The sequence below is a fragment of the Ranitomeya imitator genome, chromosome 2, assembly GCF_032444005.1.
Source record: "Ranitomeya imitator isolate aRanImi1 chromosome 2, aRanImi1.pri, whole genome shotgun sequence".
Classification (NCBI taxonomy): Eukaryota; Metazoa; Chordata; class Amphibia; order Anura; family Dendrobatidae; genus Ranitomeya; species Ranitomeya imitator.
Genome location: NC_091283.1, coordinates 227,560,570 through 227,582,108, shown reverse-complemented (window position 1 = coordinate 227,582,108; position 21,539 = coordinate 227,560,570). Strand labels below are relative to the sequence as shown.

The window sequence follows — 21,539 nt, the reverse complement described above, 5'->3', positions numbered from 1 at the left end:
TTTTTTCATTGCTTTATTCTGAGAGCTATAACTTTTATTTTTCTGCTGATGGAGCTGTATGGAAGCTTCTTTTTGGGAGACAATATGACACTTTCAGCAATATCATTTTTATTTACATCAGTCTTATTTATCACGTTTTATTGTACTTTTTGTTCGGCGGTATAATGATAAAGCACTGTTTTTTGCCTCGGTTTTTCTTTTATTTTTTACGGTGTTCACTGAAGGGGTTAACTAGTGGGACAGTTTTATACACCGGGTCATTATGGTAGTGGCGATACCAAATATGTGTACTTTTATTGTTTGTTTTTTTTATTTACATAAGTAAATGTATTTATTGGAAAAATATGTATTTTATTATTTTTCTTTACTTGGGTTTTTTTTTATTTTTATATTTTTACACATTAGAATACATGTTTTTTTTACTTTATTACATTGTCCTGGGGTGGGACATCACTATATAATGTCAGATCGCTGATCTGACACTTTGCACAGCAGTATCAGATTAGCGATCTGACAGGCAGGGAAGGAGGCTTCTCAGTTCCTGCTCCCAGCAGGCGCTGACAAGCCACCTCCCTGCAGGACCTGGAAAGACCCCGTGGCCATCTTGGTGTCGGGTGTTTCCATGGAGACCATCAGAACAACACGATCTCATAAAAATTAGGCTTACAATTCAAGCTCCATGCTATTAGCTATAGCAATGTATGTCAATAAGTGTCAAGTGACAGCAATAAAATGAGAAGAAAGATTTTATAAATTGCATAAGGGTATACTTACAAAGCAACCAGTGCCTAGTCAATATATGTAACAGGCTACCACCCCGACTACGCTGTTTCGCCTGAGCTTTTTCAAACGGACACCCTTATATATTGCATTGTCTCCGTGTTATATGCCAGCTCATGCCAAGATATTTGCCTATTGTAACACGCTACTTATTGTTTTCCTTGTTTGCACTGTAAGTCTAATTTTTAATACATATGTCTCATTAAAAGTACAGTTTTGTAGCTTTGCATTCAGGCCTTCGTTTACCAGGATTGATTTCCTGGGGGGGTGTTTATATTTGATATTTTAGTGGCGTTTTCCACTTATACCTAAGGCTAGGTTCCCATTGCGTTAATGGGACCGCGCTAACGGACAGCGTTGCACAGCGAAATTAACGCCGTGCAACGCGTCCGTTAGCGCGCCCATTCACAGCAATGGGGACGCGCATCAATAGCGCGTGCCATTTTCGGCACGCGCTAGCGATGTGCCAGTGTTTTGTGGCGCGCCGCGGACGCTGATCTGCGAGAGCGGGGACGTTTAACGCGACCCCTTTACCAAACATTGCGTTAGCGCAATCCGCTAGCGCTAGGCGCTAAACGGATTGCACTAACGCAATCTGAACCTAGCCTTAGACATATTTTGTTAATGGAACAGTTGTGGTTAGGACTCAGCCGAACAAAAACAAGAGTTCAAATCACCTCATTTTGCCCCATTAAAAGTAAAATAATAAAAGAAAAATACACATATTTGGCACTGATGTGTTTGTAACAGTCTGATCTATCAAAATATAAAGGAAATAAATAAAAATAGAAGAGCCAGAATAATGACTTGTTAGCCGATGCAACATTGCAATCAGGGCCGTGGAGTCGGAGCCCATTTTGGTGTAGTTGGAGTCGGTGTCACTGAAATTGAGTAGACTGAGTCGGAGCTTTGGTTAACCAACTCCACAGCCCTGATTGCAATAACATGTAACAAGAGGCGATCAAAACATCGTATGTACCCCAAAATGGTATCAATAAAAACGTCAGCTCAGGAAGCAGAATAAGCCACCGGCCCCAGATCCCGGAAAGTCTCATTTCTGCAGGTATTAGATGTGTGGCTGTTACTCACATAGTCGGCCAGCTTCTTGATGCCTCCAGGGAATCTGGTGGGATCTGCTAGCAGCCTGTTGTCCTTGTCCCGGTGTGTGGCCGGCCAACAGTCATCAATGCACAGGTATTTGTATCCAGCTTTCACCCATCCGTCTGCCACCATCATATCTGCCATCTGCATGAAGAGCTGCTCACTGGAAAACATGAGATGGTTACAAGAAGTAGTGCCACCACAAATGGCATCTACAGGTGGTGTTGTCACCATGAAGACACGGAGGAGAAGGTGCCAAAAAACCTGATGACTTGTCCCACCGACTGCGGAAAATCAAACCCGGACACGAGAGCAATGTAGGAAGAGTTTATGCCATGACATAGATGAAGTATACAATCTCTAGATAAAAACTAAATCGCTGTAAATAATCTCCCCCCCCCCCATTATTCCTACAATAAGTCACACAAGGCCTATTATTATAGGCATGGTCTCTGACTTTTTCATGTAAACCCTCAAAGGACAAAGTGAAAAATGTGAAAACTCAAAGGGATTCTTTATTAGGCTACGTTCACATTTGCGTTCTGCCGGGCTGCGTCGGGGGCAGCCGCGGCGACGCATGCGCCATGCGCCCCTATATTTAACATGTGGGCGCATGGACATGCGTTTTGCGATGCATGCGTCTTTTTTGCCGCAAGCGTTAGGGCGCAGCAAGATGCATTTTTTTTGCGTCCAAAATCCGGCAAAAAAAGGACGCATGCGTCGCAAAACTATGCGTTTTGCATGCGTTCTTGTTTGCGTTGTGCGGCCGACACCCCCCCGCACAACGCAAATGTGAACGTAGCCTTAAAGGGAACCTGTCACCCCGTTTTTTGAGATTGAGCTATACTGTTAAATAGGGCCTGCGCTGTGTGTTCCTATAGTGTATGTAGTGTACCCCGATTCCCCACCTATGCTGAGAAATAACTTACCAAAGTCGCCGTTTTCGCCTGTCAATCAGGCTGGTCAGGTCGGGAGGGCGTGGTGACATCGCTGGTTCTTCCTCAGCTTTACGTTGGTGGCGTAGTGGCGTAGTGGTGAACAAGCAGCGCGCGATCTGCGCTGTCATCCCTTTCGTCGGTGGGGGCGGCCATCTTCCTGGGGCCGCGCGTGCGCAGATCGAGTGCTCTGCTGCACGGGGCTTCAGGAAAATGGCCGCGGGATGCCGCGCGTGCGCATTAGAGATCGCGGCGGCCATTTTCCCAAAGCAGAGTTTGCATCTCGGCTTTGGGAAAATGGCCGCCGCGATCTCTAATGCGCACGTGCGGCATCCCGCGGCCATTTTCCTGAAGCCCCGTGCAGCAGAGCACTCGATCTGCGCACGCGCGGCCCCAGGAAGATGGCCGCCCCCACCGACGAAAGGGATGACAGCGCAGATCGCGCGCTGCTTGTTCACCACTACGCCACCAACGTAAAGCTGAGGAAGAACCAGCGATGTCACCATGCCCTCCCGACCTGACCAGCCTGATTGACAGGCGAAAACGGCGACTTTGGTAAGTTATATCTCAGCATAGGTGGGGAATCGGGGTACACTACATACACTATAGGAACACACAGCGCAGGCCCTATTTAACAGTATTTATAGCTCAATCTCAAAAAACGGGGGTGACAGGTTCCCTTTAAACACCTCTCTACGACGATAGGCGAGACTCGGAGATTTCATGTGATTTTCAATTTTAGATAAGACAGATCTTTATTGTTTAGAACAAACTTTAAAAAAATATTTTACAAACATTTTTAGGGGATTTTTTCCGCCTTTATAATGTTTTACTTTGTCATCTAGAGATTGTATTTATTGCTTTCTTCATCTGTATTATGGCATAAACTAATAAATGTCCATGGTCTTTCTGCAGCTTCTCACCACTGTCTTCATTGTGACAGTGTCACCACAACGTTTTTTTCTCATTTTTTTATCTAGGTTTTATTGAGCCGTTCTGTCTATACAAGGACTACCACTTCACTACTATTCTCATCAGTGCTGTGCCTGACCTGCACACCTCCACCAGGTGAGAAGATCCCATCTACTCCTCCAATTCTTATCACCAGGACTTCACCATGGAGCCACCTATTCTGTCTTTTCAATAGTACAATAGCTGTTTTCTATACATTAAGCAGCCAATGGTCGGTGGTGGAACAATGGTTTAAGGCACACATGCCAAACTCTGGTCCATGGGTAAATTTGTCCTGCTGGGTGATTAGATTTGGCCAGTCACGTTGGCACTGCCCCCTCCCCAACATTGCACCTATAACGGTATCTTGGATTTCACACTCACTGTGCCGAACAGTGAAGAGCTGAAGACACTCTACGGAGACCAAGGTAGAGGTATTTTATTTATTGTGGGATGCATTTTACTGTAAGGAGGATTATGTGAGGTCCATTATACTGAATGGAAAACTATGCAGGGCCTATTATTCTATATGGAGGAATATGTGGGGCCCATAATTCTATATGAAGGACTATGTATGGCAATTATTCTTCATGGAGGACTATGTGGGGCCCATTATACTGCATGGAGGACTATGTGGAGACCATTATTCTGCATGGAGTACTATGTAGGACGATTATACTGCATGGAGGACTATATGAGGCCCATTATACTGCATGGAGGACTATGTGGAGACCATTATTCTGCATGGAGTACTATGTAGGACGATTATACTGTATGGAGGACTATGTGGGGTCCATTATTCTGTATGTGGGACTATGTTTGGCCCATTATTCTGTATGGAGGACTATGTTTGGCCCATTGTTCTTTATGGAGGACTATTTTTGGCCCACTATTCTGTATGGAAGACTATATGAGGCCCATTATTCGGTATGGAGGACTATGTGGAATCATTATTCTATATGAAGGACTATGATTGGCTTATTATTCTGTATGGAGGACTATGTGGGGCCCCTTATTCTGTATGGAAGTCTATGTGGAGTCAATATTCTGTAAAGGAAAACTTCCTCAATTGCAGAAATTTTTAAATAAAATAACAAGGTTGGCCTGTGACTTTGTCCAAGTTTTTAATTTTGATGTGCAGCCCCGATAATTGTGTGTACCACCCAGTGGTTGTATGATGTGAGCCCCCTATTATTGTGTGCGACACCCTGAAGCTGTGTGATGTGTGCCCTTTATTGTGTGCGGCAACCTGTGGTTGGGTGATGTGCGCCCCTATAATTGTGTTTACCCTGTGGCTGTGTTATATGCTGCCCTCATTTCCCCAGTATTGTGTGAGGCACCCTGTGGCTGTGATGTGCCCCCCATTATTGTGTGCGGCACCCTGTGGCTGTGTGATGTGCACCCATCATTATTGTGTGTCACTCTGTGGCTGTGTGCCGTGCGCCCACCATTATTGTGAAATTAAAAAATTGCTCAATTGCAAATAGACCCTAACTAAAGATCCTTAGACAAAATATAACTTTTAATTACTAATTATAATAATGAAAAAATTGTGCTTATTAAAAATGCAGAGTCCACAATAGTTATTGATGCCCTAATTTGATGTAATGCTGGTATTCATCAATGTAATACCTCCTCAAGCAGTGTGATTATAAACTGCTGGGGGGTATTACTACAGTGGTAGATATTGGTAAGTATTTCTCTATTAGTATATAGATCTACCGTAATAATCATAGATGATCTCACATGACGGTAGGTATTGTCCAATTCCTCCCTTTATGCGAGTTATAGTAATTCATTTCACATGAAGGACTCCCGGACTATGAGAAATAAGATTCTCTGGTCTGATGAGATGAAAACAGACCTTTTTGGTGATAATTCTAAGCGGTATGTGTGGAGAAAACCAGGCACTGCTCATCATCTGCCTAATGCAGAGGTGTCAAACTGCATTCCTCGAGGGCCGCAAACAGGTCATGTTTTCAGGATTTCCTTGTATTGCACAGGTGATAATTTAATCACCTGCACAGAATGATTCCAGCACCTTGTGCAATACAAGGAAATCCTGAAAATATGACCTGTTTGCAGCCCTCGAGGAATGCAGCTTGACACCTCTGGCCTAATACAATCCCAACAGTGAAACATGGTGGCAGCAGCATCATGCTATAGGGGTAGTTTCAGCTGCAGGTACAGGACGACTGGTTGTCATTGAAGGAAACCTGAATGTGGCCAAGTACTGAGATATCCTGGGTGAAGACCTCTTCCACAGTGCTCTGGACCTCAGACTTGGCCAAGGGTTCACCTTCCAACAAGACAATGACCCTAAGCACACAACTAAAATAACAAAGGAGTGGCTTCAGAACAACTCTGTGACCATTTTTGACTGGCCCAGCCAGAGTCCTGAACTAAACCCAATTGAGCATCTCTGGAGAGATCTGCAAATGGCTGTTCACCATCCAACCGTTGGAGAGGATCCGCAAATCCAGGTGTGAAAACTTGTTGCATCATTCCCAAGAAGACTCATGGCTGTCTGTACTAGCTCAAAAGGTGCTTCTACTCAATACTGAGCAAAGGATCTGAATACTTATGACCATGTGAGATTTCAGTTTTTCTTTTTTCATAAATTTACAAAAATTGCTACATTTCTGTTTTTTTCACTCAAGATGGGGTGCTGAGTGTGCATTAACGAGAAAAAAAATGAACTTTTTTGAATTTACCAAATGGCTGCAATGAAACAAAGAGTGAAAAATTTAAAGGGGTATGAATACTTTCCGTACCCACTGTAGATCTATACACTAAGAGAAATACTTCCCAATATCTACCACAGTAGTAATACCCCCAGCAGTTTATAGTCATACTGTTTGAGGAGGTATAAGGCTATGTGCACACGTTGCATATTTGCTTGCAGAAATTTCTGCAAGGTGTTTGAATCTCTTGGCAGAAAAACGCAGCTGGAAATACGCACTTTATGTGTTGTTGTAAATCCATAGAGCTAAATATATATTTAAATTAAAAAAAATAAAAAAAAAGAATTGTGATGTCATTTCCTTGTTCAACTGCTTCAGGCATACCCTAATTAATATTAAATAAAGAAAGACACACACACAAGCCTATGTAGGGTAGGAGCATTAACATAATTAACCTACATATGCTGTAATATTCTGGGAAGGAGAAAATTGCCAAAGGTTCCCACGCTATTAATATCAGCTCACAGCTGTTTTCTTAGCCTTTACTACCTAGTTTACAGGGGAACCCCAGAAAAAAAATTGACATGGGGTCCCTCTAAAAAAATTTGAACCACCAAAGGCTAGGCGACAGCTGCAGGCTGATAATAGCCTAGGAAGGGACCATGGATATTGGCATCTCCCCAGGCCAAAAATATCAGCTCTCAACTGCCCCAGAAATGCGCATCGTATAGAAGCGCCAATTCTGGCACTTAGCCTCGCTCTTCCCATTTGCCCTGTAGCGGTGGCAAGTGGGGTTCATATTTGAGGGGTTGATGTCAACTTTGTATTGTCAGGTGACATCAAACCCACAGGTTAGTAATGAAGAGGTGTCTATAAGAAACCTATCCATTACTAATCCTATAGTTACATGGTAAATAAAGAGACTGCCAAAATAAAGTCCTTTATTTGAAATAATCACACAGACTCCTTTATTGGATCTAAATTTATCATACTTACTGAACGCCTAATCCCCGACGCCCTTGCCTTCTGCAACAAAAATACAATAATAAACCAACATATAATTCTATCCGGTCCGACGTAGTCCATTTAATACAAAGTGTCCCACGGCGATCTCACATGTAGAACAGTCACATCGAGAGATGTGACCGCCCTACCCAGCTTCCGGCGATACACTGATAGGAGGTAATTGCTCCCGCAGTGTATCCCCACCGTGAGAATTCACTGGAGTTCATCAGCTCCAGTGCTCTCACTTACGGCACTACTACTATGTGAGAACTTTCCCACACAGCGGTGCCGTAAGAGAGCACAGGAGCTAATCAGCTGATGAACTCCGGTGAACTCTCACAGTGGCTCAGTGATACACTGCAGGAGCGATCACCTCCTCTCAGTGTATCGCCGGCGGCCGGGTGACATAAACGTGGGACATTCGGTATTAAATGGACTATGGCGGAAAGGTGAGTATATATTGGTTTATTATTTTTGATTGTTTGCAGGAGACACCGGTATCGGGGATTAGGTGTTCGGTGAGCATGTATTGTGTATGTGAATATGCAAATGTTTTGATTATTTTTTTTTTTTACAATTGAACACAGTCGCCGGGTGATGAGACTATTCTCCCATCATCTCAAAAACCTGACCTGCACATCCAAACATAGACTGAGTGTGAACAGGTGCTGAACCCAGAGTCGCCAACTCGTATATAGTTAAGTAAATAGGGCAGCACACTGCAGCGCAAAAAACATGCAAACTTGAAAACACGAAATTTGAACTGCATTACTGCACTAGAAATATGAAAAATGAGAGCTTTTAGCGCATAAAAATGGCCATATTTATGTGTACCTCGTAGCCACTTTACGGCATCTCTCTTATACGAGGTCCTACGCTTGACCTACCTCGCTGAGAATAAACGTCTCCATCTGAATGGGTACATGTGAAACCTCTTCTTGGACTCAAATTCTCTCTGTCTGTGGAGGGGTATTGGACCTACTATAATTAAAACACCTGTGGCTAGGAGGCGGGGAGTGCACGATCAGAAGGCTAAAGAATACATTTCAAAAACCTGACCTGCACATCCAAACATAGACTGAGTATGAACAGGTGCTGAACCCAGAGTCGCCAACTCGTATATAGTTAAGTAAATAGGGCAGCACACTGCAGCGCCAAAACATGCAAACTTGAAAACACGAAATTTGAACTGCATTACTGCACTAGAAATATGAAAAATGAGAGCTTTTAGCGCATAAATATGGCCATATTTATGTGTACCTCGTAGCCACTTTACGGCATCTCTCTTATACGAGGTCCTACGCTTGACCTACCTCGCTGAGAATAAACGTCTCCATCTGAATGGGTACATGTGAAACCTCTTCTTGGACTCAAATTCTCTCTGTCTGTGGACACCTAGCCACAGGTGTTTTAATTATAGTAGGTCCAATACCCCTCCACAGACAGAGAGAATTTGAGTCCAAGAAGAGGTTTCACATGTACCCATTCAGATGGAGACGTTTATTCTCAGCGAGGTAGGTCAAGCGTAGGACCTCGTATAAGAGAGATGCCGTAAAGTGGCTACGAGGTACACATAAATATGGCCATTTTTATGCGCTAAAAGCTCTCATTTTTCATATTTCTAGTGCAGTAATGCAGTTCAAATTTCGTGTTTTCAAGTTTGCATGTTTTGGCGCTGCAGTGTGCTGCCCTATTTACTTAACTATTCTCCCATCATCGACTCATGCTGTCTCTGTAATATGTGACAAAAAACGTAGCTGGATGGGAGTAGTAGTCACATCAGGCGATGTCTGGGTACACACGTCGCATGGGGACACAGACAGACAGATATTCTCCGCACACACACACATTCTCTGCCTACATAGAGACTCACAGACATGTTCTCCGTCGCCAGAGACAAACACATTCTCCGCCCACAGACGCACACGCACATATTCTCCACCCACACACACAGGCACACGCACATATTCTCCACCCACACACAGAGACACATGCACATATTCTCCTCCCACACAGACACACACACATTCTCCGCCCACGCACACATTCTCCACCCACGCACACATTCTCCGCCCACACAAACGCATATACTCTCTGCCCACACAGACACACATTCTCCGCCCACAGAGACACACGTACATATTCTCCACCCAGAGACACCACACACACGTTCTCCGCCCACACAGACACATTCTCAAGCAGACGGAGACACACACACACACACACACAATGTTCTCCACCCACACACATTCTCTGCCCACACAGAGACACACATATTCTCCGCTCACACAGACCCACGCACATATTCTCCACCCACACACAGAGACACACACGTTATTAACCCACACACACAATGTTCTCTGCCCACACACACAGACACACATTCTCCACCTACACAGACATTTTCTGGCCACACACACACTCTCCATCCACACACCAATTCTCTACCCACACACACACAGAGATACCCATGCTCCGCATACACACGCATTTTCCACCTACACACAAAGACACACATATTCCTCGCCTACAAACACACACACATTCTCTGCCCACACACAGATACACACACACAGATTCTCTGGCCACACACACACACAAATATTCTCCGCCCACACACATTCTCCGCCTACAGAGGCACACACACATTCTCCACCCAGACACACACACACACTCTCCGCCTACACCCACACGCTCATTCTTCGCCAAACACACACAGACACACACAGAAACACACATTCTCCGCCCACACACACACACACATTCTCCGCCTAAACACAGACACACATTCTCTGCCTACACAGACACTCGCACATATTCTCTGCCCACACACGCAGAGAGACACACATTCTCCGCCTACACACAGACACACATTTTCCAGCAACACACACACATTCTCCGGCCACACAGAGACAAACACACATTCTCTGCACACACACACACACACACACTCCAGCCACACTCACACAGAGACACACACATTCTCCGACCACACTCCGAGAACACACGTTCTCTGCCCACACAGACACACACACACACATTCTCCACCCACAGAGACAAATGCACATATTTTCAATCCACACACACACACATACTCTCCGCTCACATACACACACACATTCTCCGGCCACACAGACAATATCCACCTACGCACACAGAGAAGTAATGATAAACTGACTGAACAGAGAACTAGTCTGAACTGGTGTATAACCAAAAACAACTTACATAGCAAATTGATAAATGGCTGCAATCAACTGTACTAAAGCAAATGAATGTGCGATACATGAAATGTGAATAGCATAATGGCTTGTGAAATCTATGAAAAAACACGAGATGCTTAGCACAAAATTGAACACTTACCTCTGGCTAATATCACAATAGGCAGTCAGGTCATGGGCCCATACGATCCATGAGATTACCTTGAAGTTGGTGGATGGGCTCACACTTTTTGGCCAAAGTTTGTGCCAAGAATCTCATGTGTTTTTTCATAGATTTCACAAGCCATTATGCTATTCACGTTTCATGTATCACACATTTATTTGCTTTAGTACAATTGAGTGCAGCCATTTCTCCATTTGCTATACACACAGACACATACATTCTCTGCCCACATTCTCCAGCCAAACACACACACACACACTCTCCGCCTATACAGACACCCGCACATATTCTACGCCCACACACGCAAGAGACACATTCTCTGCCTACACATACACACAGGCACATTCTCTAGCCACACATTCTCTGGCCACACACACACAGACACATACACACATTCTCCACCCACACACATTCTCCACCCAGAGACACATGCACATATTCTCCGTCCACATACAGACACACATTCGCCGGCTACACACACACACATATTCTCCGCCTACACACAGAGACACATGCACATATTCTCCACCCACACACGCAGAGACACACACATATTCTGTGCAAAAAATGGATAGCACTCACCGATCCTTAAAACTCTTGCTTTATTTCAACGTTTAAAACATCATGGCCAGGAGAACAGATGGAGTGTGTGAGCCAGTGCTGACGACGGCCATTTCGCGCTCAACAGCGCTTCTACAGGTGAGCCCCGTATCACACATGTATAACACATTCATTTGCTTTAGTACAATTGAGTGCAGCCATTTCTCTATTTTATATACACACAGACACACATTCTCCGGCCACACACACACATTCTCCGCCTATACACACAGGCACACACATTGTCCACCTGCACACACGCACATATTCTCCGCCCACACACACACATTCTCTGCCTACACACACAGAGACACCCGCACATTCTCCACCCACACACGCAGAGACACACAAACACATTCTCCGCCTACACATACACATATTCTCCACCCAGACACACATGTACATATTCTCCGTCCACACACACACACAAACACACACACACACACACATTCTCTGCCTACGCAGATTCTCCGGCCACACACAGACACACATTCTCCGCAGATAAACACACATTCTCCACCCACACACACTCCGCCTACACCCACACACATATTCTCTGCCTACACACACATACACAAAGACACCCGCACATATTCTCCGCCTACACACGCAGAGAGACACACACATTCTCTGCCTACACAGACACATTCACCAGCCACACGCACATTCTCCGCCCTGTGAGATAGCGCTCACTAACGCATTGGGCTCCCCACATCGCCTCGGTCCCTTGGCTATTGACTCCTGGACTTCATGCCCTGATGCCCATTTCACTAATTTATCTGGTAAATCGGATGGCTTTTTCATCCTGGACATCCTCTTTTTTTTCCTCTCTTTTCCTCTCTCTTTTTGCAATTGTTTTCAGCGTTCCTCCATTTCTTATACAACCAGAAAACTGCTCACTTTTCTACTTGCTAAGAGGGGTTTGTAGTTCTATATCAGGATTTATTGTGATCTTGCATTTAAGGTACCTTCACACTGAACAATTTCACAATGATATCACTAGCGATCCGTGACGTTGCAGCATCCTGGATAACGATATCGTTGTGTTTGACACGCAGCAGCGATCTGGATCCTGCTGTGACATCGTTGGTCGGAGCTAGAAGGCCAGAACTTTATTTCGTCGCTGGATCTCCCGCAGACATCGCTGAATCGGCATGTGTGACACCGATTCAGCGATATCTTCACTGGTAACCAGGGTAAACATCGGGTTACTAAGCGCAGGGCCGCGCTTAGTAACCCGATGTTTACCCTGGTTACCAGTGTAAATGTAAAAAACAAAACAAAAAAACACTACATACTTACATTCCGGTGTCTGTCGCGTCCCTCGGCGTTCTGCTTCTCTGCACTGTGTCAGCGCCGGCCGTAAAGCAGAGCACAGCGGTGACGTCACCGCTTTACTTTACGGCCAGCCGGCGCTCACAGTCAGTGCAGGGAAGCTAACGCCGGGGGACAGACACCGGAATGTAAGTATGTAGTGTTTTTTTTTTTTTTTACATTTATGCTGGTAACCAGGGTAAACATCGGGTTACTAAGCGCGGCCCTGCGTTTAGTAACCTGATGTTTACCCTGGTTACCCGGGGACTTCGGCATCGTTGGTCGCTGGAGAGCTGTCTGTGTGACAGCTCTCCAGCGACCACACAGCGACGCTGCAGCGATCGGCATCGTTGTCTAGATCGCTGCAGCGTCGCTAATTGTGACGGTACCTTAAGTTCCTTTTTTCTTCTGTTTCCCTGGGGACGCCCGGTGGGAGACTTCATGTGATTTAAGATTGATTGGCATTGATATTGTTTTCCAGGGCTGATTATCCATGTGTGCACACATGGCCTGACATTATAATGTTATGTCATAGTCATATGAGACTTCTGGCTATGTGTTTTGTCTTTTAATGGCTTTATGTCTACTAATAAATATTGCACATAATTTCAACATTATCTTGTGATTTGGGGTGTGCGCCTTGTATGCACGGATCTTTTCCTCCTCCTCTCCACACACTAACGTGTTGGGGGACACTCGCTTGACTGCGATATTCAGGCTCACAGGAACAGTTACTTCATGTAAGCAGGCAATCCGGTTTATTTAAACTCCGCATAAACCAGATAGAGTACAGTCCGTTTCTTTACATCCATGAAACATTATAGGACATCAGTCAGTTCATATAGCAGATACACTTCTCTGCTTTTATTACAACTCCCTTGTCTGATGTCATCTTCCCGGAGCTCCTGCTCCACAAACTGACCTATCAGTCCTCTCTCCTGGGAGCTGCCTTACGGGGATCACTGTCCTTGTGACCAGGGAACTCCCGACAGTCCAGGTCCACCGAAGTCAGTAGCTCCTCAGCACAGCGCCGTCACTGACTTTGCACACAGACCACTCTGTAGTGTCCAGCCTGGACACATAGAAGTCTGTCCATGCTGACAGACTCCCAGACAACCTCCCATGTGCCAAACACACCTCCATTATGTAGTTTGTAACCACACCCACAGGTAAGGTATGGATCACATGGGCTGGTCACGTGATCCTGACATCACTGCAGGTCCTCAAACATCTGCACTTCCCGCAGGAAAAAGGGGTACAGTGAGCACCCTCACCCAGAGGTGAGGTATGTGGGTAGCCAGACCCTCCTATCGCTCATAGCTACCCAAAACCCGGACCCAGATTCACTAAGCATCTTAGTGCTCATGTGCACCAAAGACCAAATACTCTGGGTTGCATTGCAGGGAGCAGGTCCCCATATCAAGGGAGGCTTACAGCGCAGAAGACCTCCTCCTCTGTGACACATATCGGACACTGTCTCACTATCCCCATTACCAGGGTCGGGTTTAAGAGGTGGGTGGCCCGGAGCCCATTTTGGATGGAGGCTTTTCAAGGCGCTGCAATATGTAATGCAAAAACACAAAACGAAATGAACGCAAGTTTACAGAAATCATTTACGCAGAGTAATTCAGGTAAAATCATTCATTTTTTTTTACAATCCAGACAATTTCCTTGATTTTCGTGCTGCAAAATCACTAATGAGGTCACTAAAGTCAAATTCACGCAGTATATCTGACTCGATGCTAATGATATGCAAATTTACAAGTCGTTCCTGCTTCATGGATGTCCTTAATTGGTTTTCAACTAATTTGAGTTTTGAGAAGGAACGCTCACCACTGCAGTTTGTTACCATCAAAATTAGATATATCCTTAGAACTATCTCAATATTTGGGAAAGCGTCCTGCACACCCTTTTCCATGATAAGCTTGTACATGAAAAGTTGAGTGCTGATATCTTTTGGCTCCTCGCCTGTGAATAAATTTGCAAATGTTACAAACTGACACAGTTCGTCGATAAATGTGATGTCCAAGTCATCTGAATAAGATCTGACGAGTTGCTCTGCTATGGCCTTAAGCTCGTCTGAAGACAGTTCTTTCAGATGGCTAAAAAAGCTAAATTTGCTTGATATATCTTTATATGAAGACGTTGGTCAAGAGAAGCGATAAACTGAACAATGATAGGCAAGAAAGTTTCTGTTCTGTATTTTTCAGAAGGGCGGAGTTGTACTTCTTCTGTATGGCCATAATCCAATGGATTGAGACACACTTCAGCACCTGTGTCGAGTTATCGTTTGAACATAATCACATGAACCAGACAGCTCTTCGCCTTGCTTCTCATCAATTTTGAAGGAGTCACGCTTTGATGCGACAGTTTTTAAGCTGGACAGTGACACCACAGCAGTGTATAGATCGAGTTTTATGTGTTGTAGATTTTTACTAGCAGCATCTGTTCTTTGTAGGATATCATTCCAGAAGGTGGCGTTAATACCAATTTCAAGCTGATTCATTTGTCTTAACAGTCCTTCTGCTTCACAACGTACGCAGCTTTTTTTCTTCAAAGTCATCAGCAATCTGTTTAAGTGCATCTTTAATCTGCTGATAGTCATGCTTAAAGGTACCTTCACACTGATCAACTTTCCAACAATCACGACCAGCGATACGACCTGGCCGTGATCGTTGGAAAGTCCTTGTGTGGTCGCTGGGGAGCTGTCAGACAGCTCTCCAGCGACCAACGATGCCGAAGTCTCCGGGTAACAAGGGTAAACATCGGGTTACTAAGCGCAGGGCCGAGCTTAGTAACCCGATGTTTACCCTGGTTACCATTGTAAAAGTAAAAAAAAAAACAAACAAAAAAAAAAAAACACTACATACCGTATATACTCGAGTATAAGCCGACCCGAGTATAAGCCGACCCCCCTAATTTTGCCACAAAAAACTGGGAAAACTTATTGACTCGAGTATAAGCCTAGGGTGGAAATGCAGCATTTACCGGTAAATTTCAAAAATAAAAATAGATCATTATTTCCCCATAGCTGTGCCATATAGTGCTCTACACCGTTCATTATTTCCCCATAGCTGTGCCCCATATAGTGCTCTGCACCGTTCATTGTGCCCCATAGCTGTGCCATATACGGTGCTCTGCACCGTTCATTGTGCCCCATTGCTGTGCCATATACAGTGCTCTGCACTGTTCATTGTGCCCCATTGCTGTGCCATATACGGTGCTCTGCACCGTTCATTGTGCCCCAGTGCTGTGCCATATACGGTGCTCTGCACCGTTCATTGTGCCCCATTGCTGTGCCATATACAGTGCTCTGCACCGTTCATTGTGCCCCATTGCTGTGCCATATACGGTGCTTTGCACCGTTCATTGTGCCCCATTGCTGTGCCATATACGGTGCTCTGCACCGTTCATTGTGCCCCATAGAAATCTCTGCCGCCGCTGCTGCAATAAAAAAAAAAACCACATACTCACCTCCCTTGATTGCAGCTCCCGGCGTCTCGTTCCGGCGCCTCCATCTTCCCGGCGTCTCTGCTCTGACTGATCAGGCAGAGGGCGCCGCGCACACTGTATGCGTCATCGCGCCCTCTGCCTGAACAGTCAGAGCGCAGACGCCGGGAAGATGGAGGCGCCGGCCGGGAAGATGGAGCGGCGCCCGGCGGCTGGAACGAGGACAGGTGAATATGCTATACTTACCTAGTCCTGGCGATCCTCGCGCTGTCCCTCTGCCTGGTCTTCGGTGCCGCAGCTCTTCCTGTCAGCGGTCACCGGCACCGCTGATTAGAGGAATGAATAGGCGGCTCCGCCCCTATGGGAGGTGGAGCCGCTTATTCATATCTCTAATGAGCGGTCCCACGTGACCGCTGAAGAGGGGAAGAAGCTGCAGCACAGAAGCCCGTGGGACGGCAGGGACAGCGCGAGGATCGCTGGGACTAGGTAAGTATACCTCAGCGCCCTCACCCGCCGACCCTGCCACCCACATTGACTCGAGTATAAGCCGAGAGGGGCACTTTCAGCCCAAAAATTTGGGCTGAAAATCTCGGCTTATACTCGAGTATATACGGTACTTACATTCCGGTGTCTGTCACGTCCCTCGCCGTCAGCTTCCCGCACTGACTGTGTGAGCGCCGGCCGTAAAGCACAGCACAGCGGTGACGTCACCGCTGTGCTTTACGGCCGGCACTCAGTCAGTGCGGGAAGCCGACGGCGAGGGACATGACAGACATCGGAATGTGAGTATGTAGTTTTTTTTTACTTTTACAATGGTAACCAGGGTAAACATCGGGTTACTAAGCGCGGCCCTGCACTTAGTAACCCGATATTTACCCTGGTTACCAGTGAACACATCACCGGATCGGCGTCACACACGCTGATTCAGCGATGACAGCGGGTGATCAGCGACCAAAAAAAGGTCCTGATCATTCGCAGCGACCAACGATCTCCCAGCAGGGGCCTGATCGTTGGTCGCTGTCATTAATAACGATTTCGTTAACGATATCGTTGCTACTTCACAAAAAGCAACAATATCGTTAACTAAATCGTTATGTGTGACGGTACCTCAAGGGCCTTAGTAGCGTCAGCTCTGCAGGACCAACGTATTGTTGTGACACGTTTGAGAGTCAATGCTGTTGCTGAGTCAATATTTTTCAAAACCTCAATCGGGAGCTGATGCTGATGCGTTGAAACTGTGAAGAAGAGGAACAGCTTTTCAAGGAAGTCAAAAAAATGTACAGCACTCGAGCAGCTTTCTACATAATTTTTAGCCACCAGATTTAAAGAGTGTGCCGAACAAGGAATCCAGGATGCAAGATTGTTCTTCTCTCTCACTTTGGCTTGCAGGCCATGTATTTGCCATTGCAGATGCATTTTCATAACTGACAGTGGCAATTTCCCAGGTCTAGGTCATGTCTCTTCAAAAATTTCATCAAGCCATTGAACATGTCTTGAGCGCCATGGCCTTGAATGTTACAAAGCGTTCCACAGGGCCATCTTTCTCCATATACCTCAATACAAGGGTTAGTTGGTCAACGTGAGCTGCATTGGGTGTGGAGTCCAAAGAGATGGAGTAGGATTTTGATTTGTTAACTCAAGAAAATTTCTCTGAGGACTTGTTCGCCCATTACATTGATAATTTCTTCCATAATTGTAGATGACATATAGTTTGTATAACACTTGCCGCGATTGGCTTGAGTTTTGATATGCTGTGCAAGAAAGTCGTCGTACTGGGCGATGAGTTCAAGAATGCCCAGAATGTTTCCATTTCTTGGTGATCCAACCAATTCATTATCTCCTCTAAATGCTAAGCCACGCTCGGCAATAAATTGAATAATATTTACTACTCGTTTCAATACTGACCTCCAATAATGCTCCTGAGCCTTGACCTGTTGTGTTATCTCCGTATCAATTCGCCCAATCGCTTTTAACCTCATATTGAAGGCAACTGTAGAGTTCAGATATTTCGCTGACTGCTCATGACTTTTTATACGTTCTTGTGAATGTTTCCAATCACAGAATCCATTAGACAAAAGCTGAGAAGACTCAGATGCTGTAATAAAGCACAGCAGTCAATACATCCTTTAGAGGGAGAGAAGCATAGCCAGTTCCTCGTTATGACTTCTCCATTATGATTTTGACGACAGAAAAACCCAAGTGTGCACATTTTTGGAATATTGAGTACCTTTCTAGGTTGCTGAACCAAGTGTGCAATGAACAAACTTTCATCACAGTGCTGGATTGTTGCTACACCCCTTTTCAGCCAGTAATCTCGCATCTGTTCCGAAATAATGGATGGCCAAAGTCCAATGTCATCGCCCCCTGGAGGACCCTCAACTTCCCCTTCTTCATAAGATGTGCCACTATCAGTCTCCTTTTCTTTGTGTTCTTCAGTTGTACACATTACTACTTCAGCCTTTTCTTTGCCAGGATCAACAACCATTTCCACTGAAGCATTGTCAGGTTTATCAGATTCTACAAGGTCATTACTCCTTTCCAACACTTGCCTTGAATAAACAGTGAACTCGTCCAATTTTCTTGTCTTCGCTATCTCTTCTGTTGATTTCATTGTTGCTTCTTTTGCCTTAAGGTACCTTCACACTGACCAACTTCACAACGATATCGCTAGCCATCCATCACGTTGCAGCGTCCTGGCTAGCGATATCGTTGTGTTTGACACGCAGCAGCGATCTGGATCCTGCTGTGACATCGTTGGTCGGAGCAGAAAGTCCTGAACTTTATTTCGTCGCTGGACTCCCGCAGACATCGCTGAATCGGCATGTGTGACGCCGATTCAGTGATGTCTTCACTGGTAACCAGGGTAAACATCGGGTTACTAAGCGCAGGGCCGCGCTTAGTAACCCGATGTTTACCCTGGTTACCAGTGTAAATGTAAAAAATAACAAACACTACATACTTACATTCCGGTGTCTGTCGCGTCCCTCGGCGTTCTGCTTCCCTGCACTGTCAGCGCCGGCCAGCCGTAAAGCAGATTACATCGGTGACGTCACCGCTGTGCTTTACGGCCAGCCGGCGCTCACAGTCAGTGCAGGAAAGCACAGCGCCGGGGGACAGACACCGGAATGTAAGTATGTAGTGTTTTTTTTTTTTTACATTAACACTGGTAACCAGGGTAAACATCGGGTTACTAAGCGCGGCCCTGCGTTAGTAACCCGATGTTTACCCTGGTTACCCGGGGACCAGCATCGTTGGTCGCTGAAGAGCTGTCTGTGTGACAGCTCTCCAGCGACCACACAGCGACGCTGCAGTGATCGGCATCGTTGTCTAGATCGCTGCAGTGTCGCTAAATGTGACGGTACCTTTACGTCTTTTAGAAGCCCCAGACTCCCAAATTCTTGTGCGATATCTGTGCCTCTCTCCTTCACAATTGTCCATGATGGTAATCTAAAAGTAATAAAATGACCTTGTCAACTCACAAAGTCCTGAAAGGGAATTAAAGAATAAGATATGTCTATATCAAAGACTGCTGCTGGGCTCTATATGTCAGAGACTTTTGCTGGACTGTATGTATATGAGGGGCTGCTGCTGGGCAATATAATATTAGATTATATATATATATATATATATATATATATATATATATATATATATATATATATATATATATATATATATATATATATATATACACATACATACACATATATATACACACAGCGACGATGATGTCATAAAGGACGTAGACATCTCACGTTTCTGATTCAGCGACGGGCACAGTATCGACGTAGATGTCATAATGGTTGCCATGGCGACGATGATGTCATAAAGGTTGCCTCGACCAATCAGCGACGGGCACAGTCTGCCGCGAATTCTGGAATCATCATTGTCCATATACTACGGGGACATGCATATTCTAGAATACCCGATGCATTAGAATCGGGCCACGATCTAGTATATAGATAGATATAGATATATATATACTAGATCGTGGCCCGATTCTAATGCATCGGGTATTCTAGAATATGCATGTCCCCATAGTATATGGACAATGATGATTCCAGAATTCGCGGCAGACTGTGCCCGTCGCTGATTGGTTGAGGCAACCTTTATGACATCATCGTCGCCATGGCAACCATTATGACATCTACGTCGATACTGTGCCCGTCGCTGAATCAGAAACGTGAGATGTCTACGTCCTTTATGACATCATCGTCGCTGTGCCCGTTGCTGATTTTGTCGAGGCCTGGCGGCCTCGACCAATCAAAGACGCGGGATATCTACGTCCTTTATGACATCATCGTTGCTGTGCTCGTCGCTGATTGGTCGAGGCCTGGTCGAGGCCTGGTGGAATCCTCCTCAGCACCAGGTCTCACCCTCCACGACGCTCAGGTGAAATTCCTGCTGTATGCAGATAACCTGCTGCTGCTGTCACCAACCGAGAAAGGCCTCCAGGACAACCTGAAAATCCTAGAGAAATTCAGCTCCACCTGGGCTCTACCGGTCAACCTAAAGAAAACCAACACCATGGTGTTCCAGAGGAGAAAGAGAAGATCAGACCAACACCCACCATTCGTCCTCAACAACTGCGACCTCACAGGAACTGACAAATATACCTACCTGGGCCTAGAGATTCACCGGTCAGGGAGTTTCAAACAAGCCATAGAGACCCTGAAAGACAAGGCCTGCAAAACCTTCTATGCCATCCGAAGGACACTCTACCATCTGAAGCCACCAGTGAGGGTCTGGCTAAAAATCTTCGACTCCATCATCGCCCCAATCCTCCTGTATGGCAGCGAAGTCTGGGGTCCTCACACCTACCCAGACTGGTCAAAGTGGGATTCCAGTCCAACAGAAATATTCCACCTGGAATTCTGCAAGCACCTTCTCCAGGTCCATCGGAGCACCTCCAACAATGCTTGTCGGGCCGAGCTGGGCAGATTCCCTCTACACCTAACAGTTCTAAAGAGGGCGCTGTCATTCCGGGCTCACCTGCATAGGAGCAATCCAAGCTCCCATCACCATAAAGCCATGATACATGTAGGTGAAACAGAAAAACCAGAACCCTCGGAACAGCCCAGCCAAACCCAACCGGACCAGAACACCAATCACAACAACCTGACAAAAGCCGGAATTAGGAAGATGGCAGACGAAGGCCAGGAGAGGTATGTCAGTGACTGGAAGAATGATATCATCAGCTCACAGAAACTGACCATGTACCGGAGCCTACAGAGAGACTACAGACTGGCCCCATATCTGGAGAAACTCCCGGACCCCAGAGACCGCCAGATCCTGAGCCGATATAGACTCAGCGCCCACAGTCTGGCCATCGAATGTG

General features: G+C 45.7%; 1 protein-coding gene across 3 annotated transcripts in view; it reads right to left on the bottom strand.

The window, feature by feature from the left end:
• The window catches only part of GLA (galactosidase alpha), a 104,804-nt gene that overhangs the window by 55,725 nt on the left and 27,540 nt on the right, over window positions 1–21,539 (bottom strand). For all 3 annotated transcript variants that reach the window (XM_069748667.1, XM_069748669.1, XM_069748668.1), the window contains exon 2: window positions 1,870–2,044. In XM_069748667.1, coding sequence (XP_069604768.1) covers window positions 1,870–2,044 — 175 coding nt within the window. The remainder of the gene's footprint in view (window positions 1–1,869; window positions 2,045–21,539) is intronic.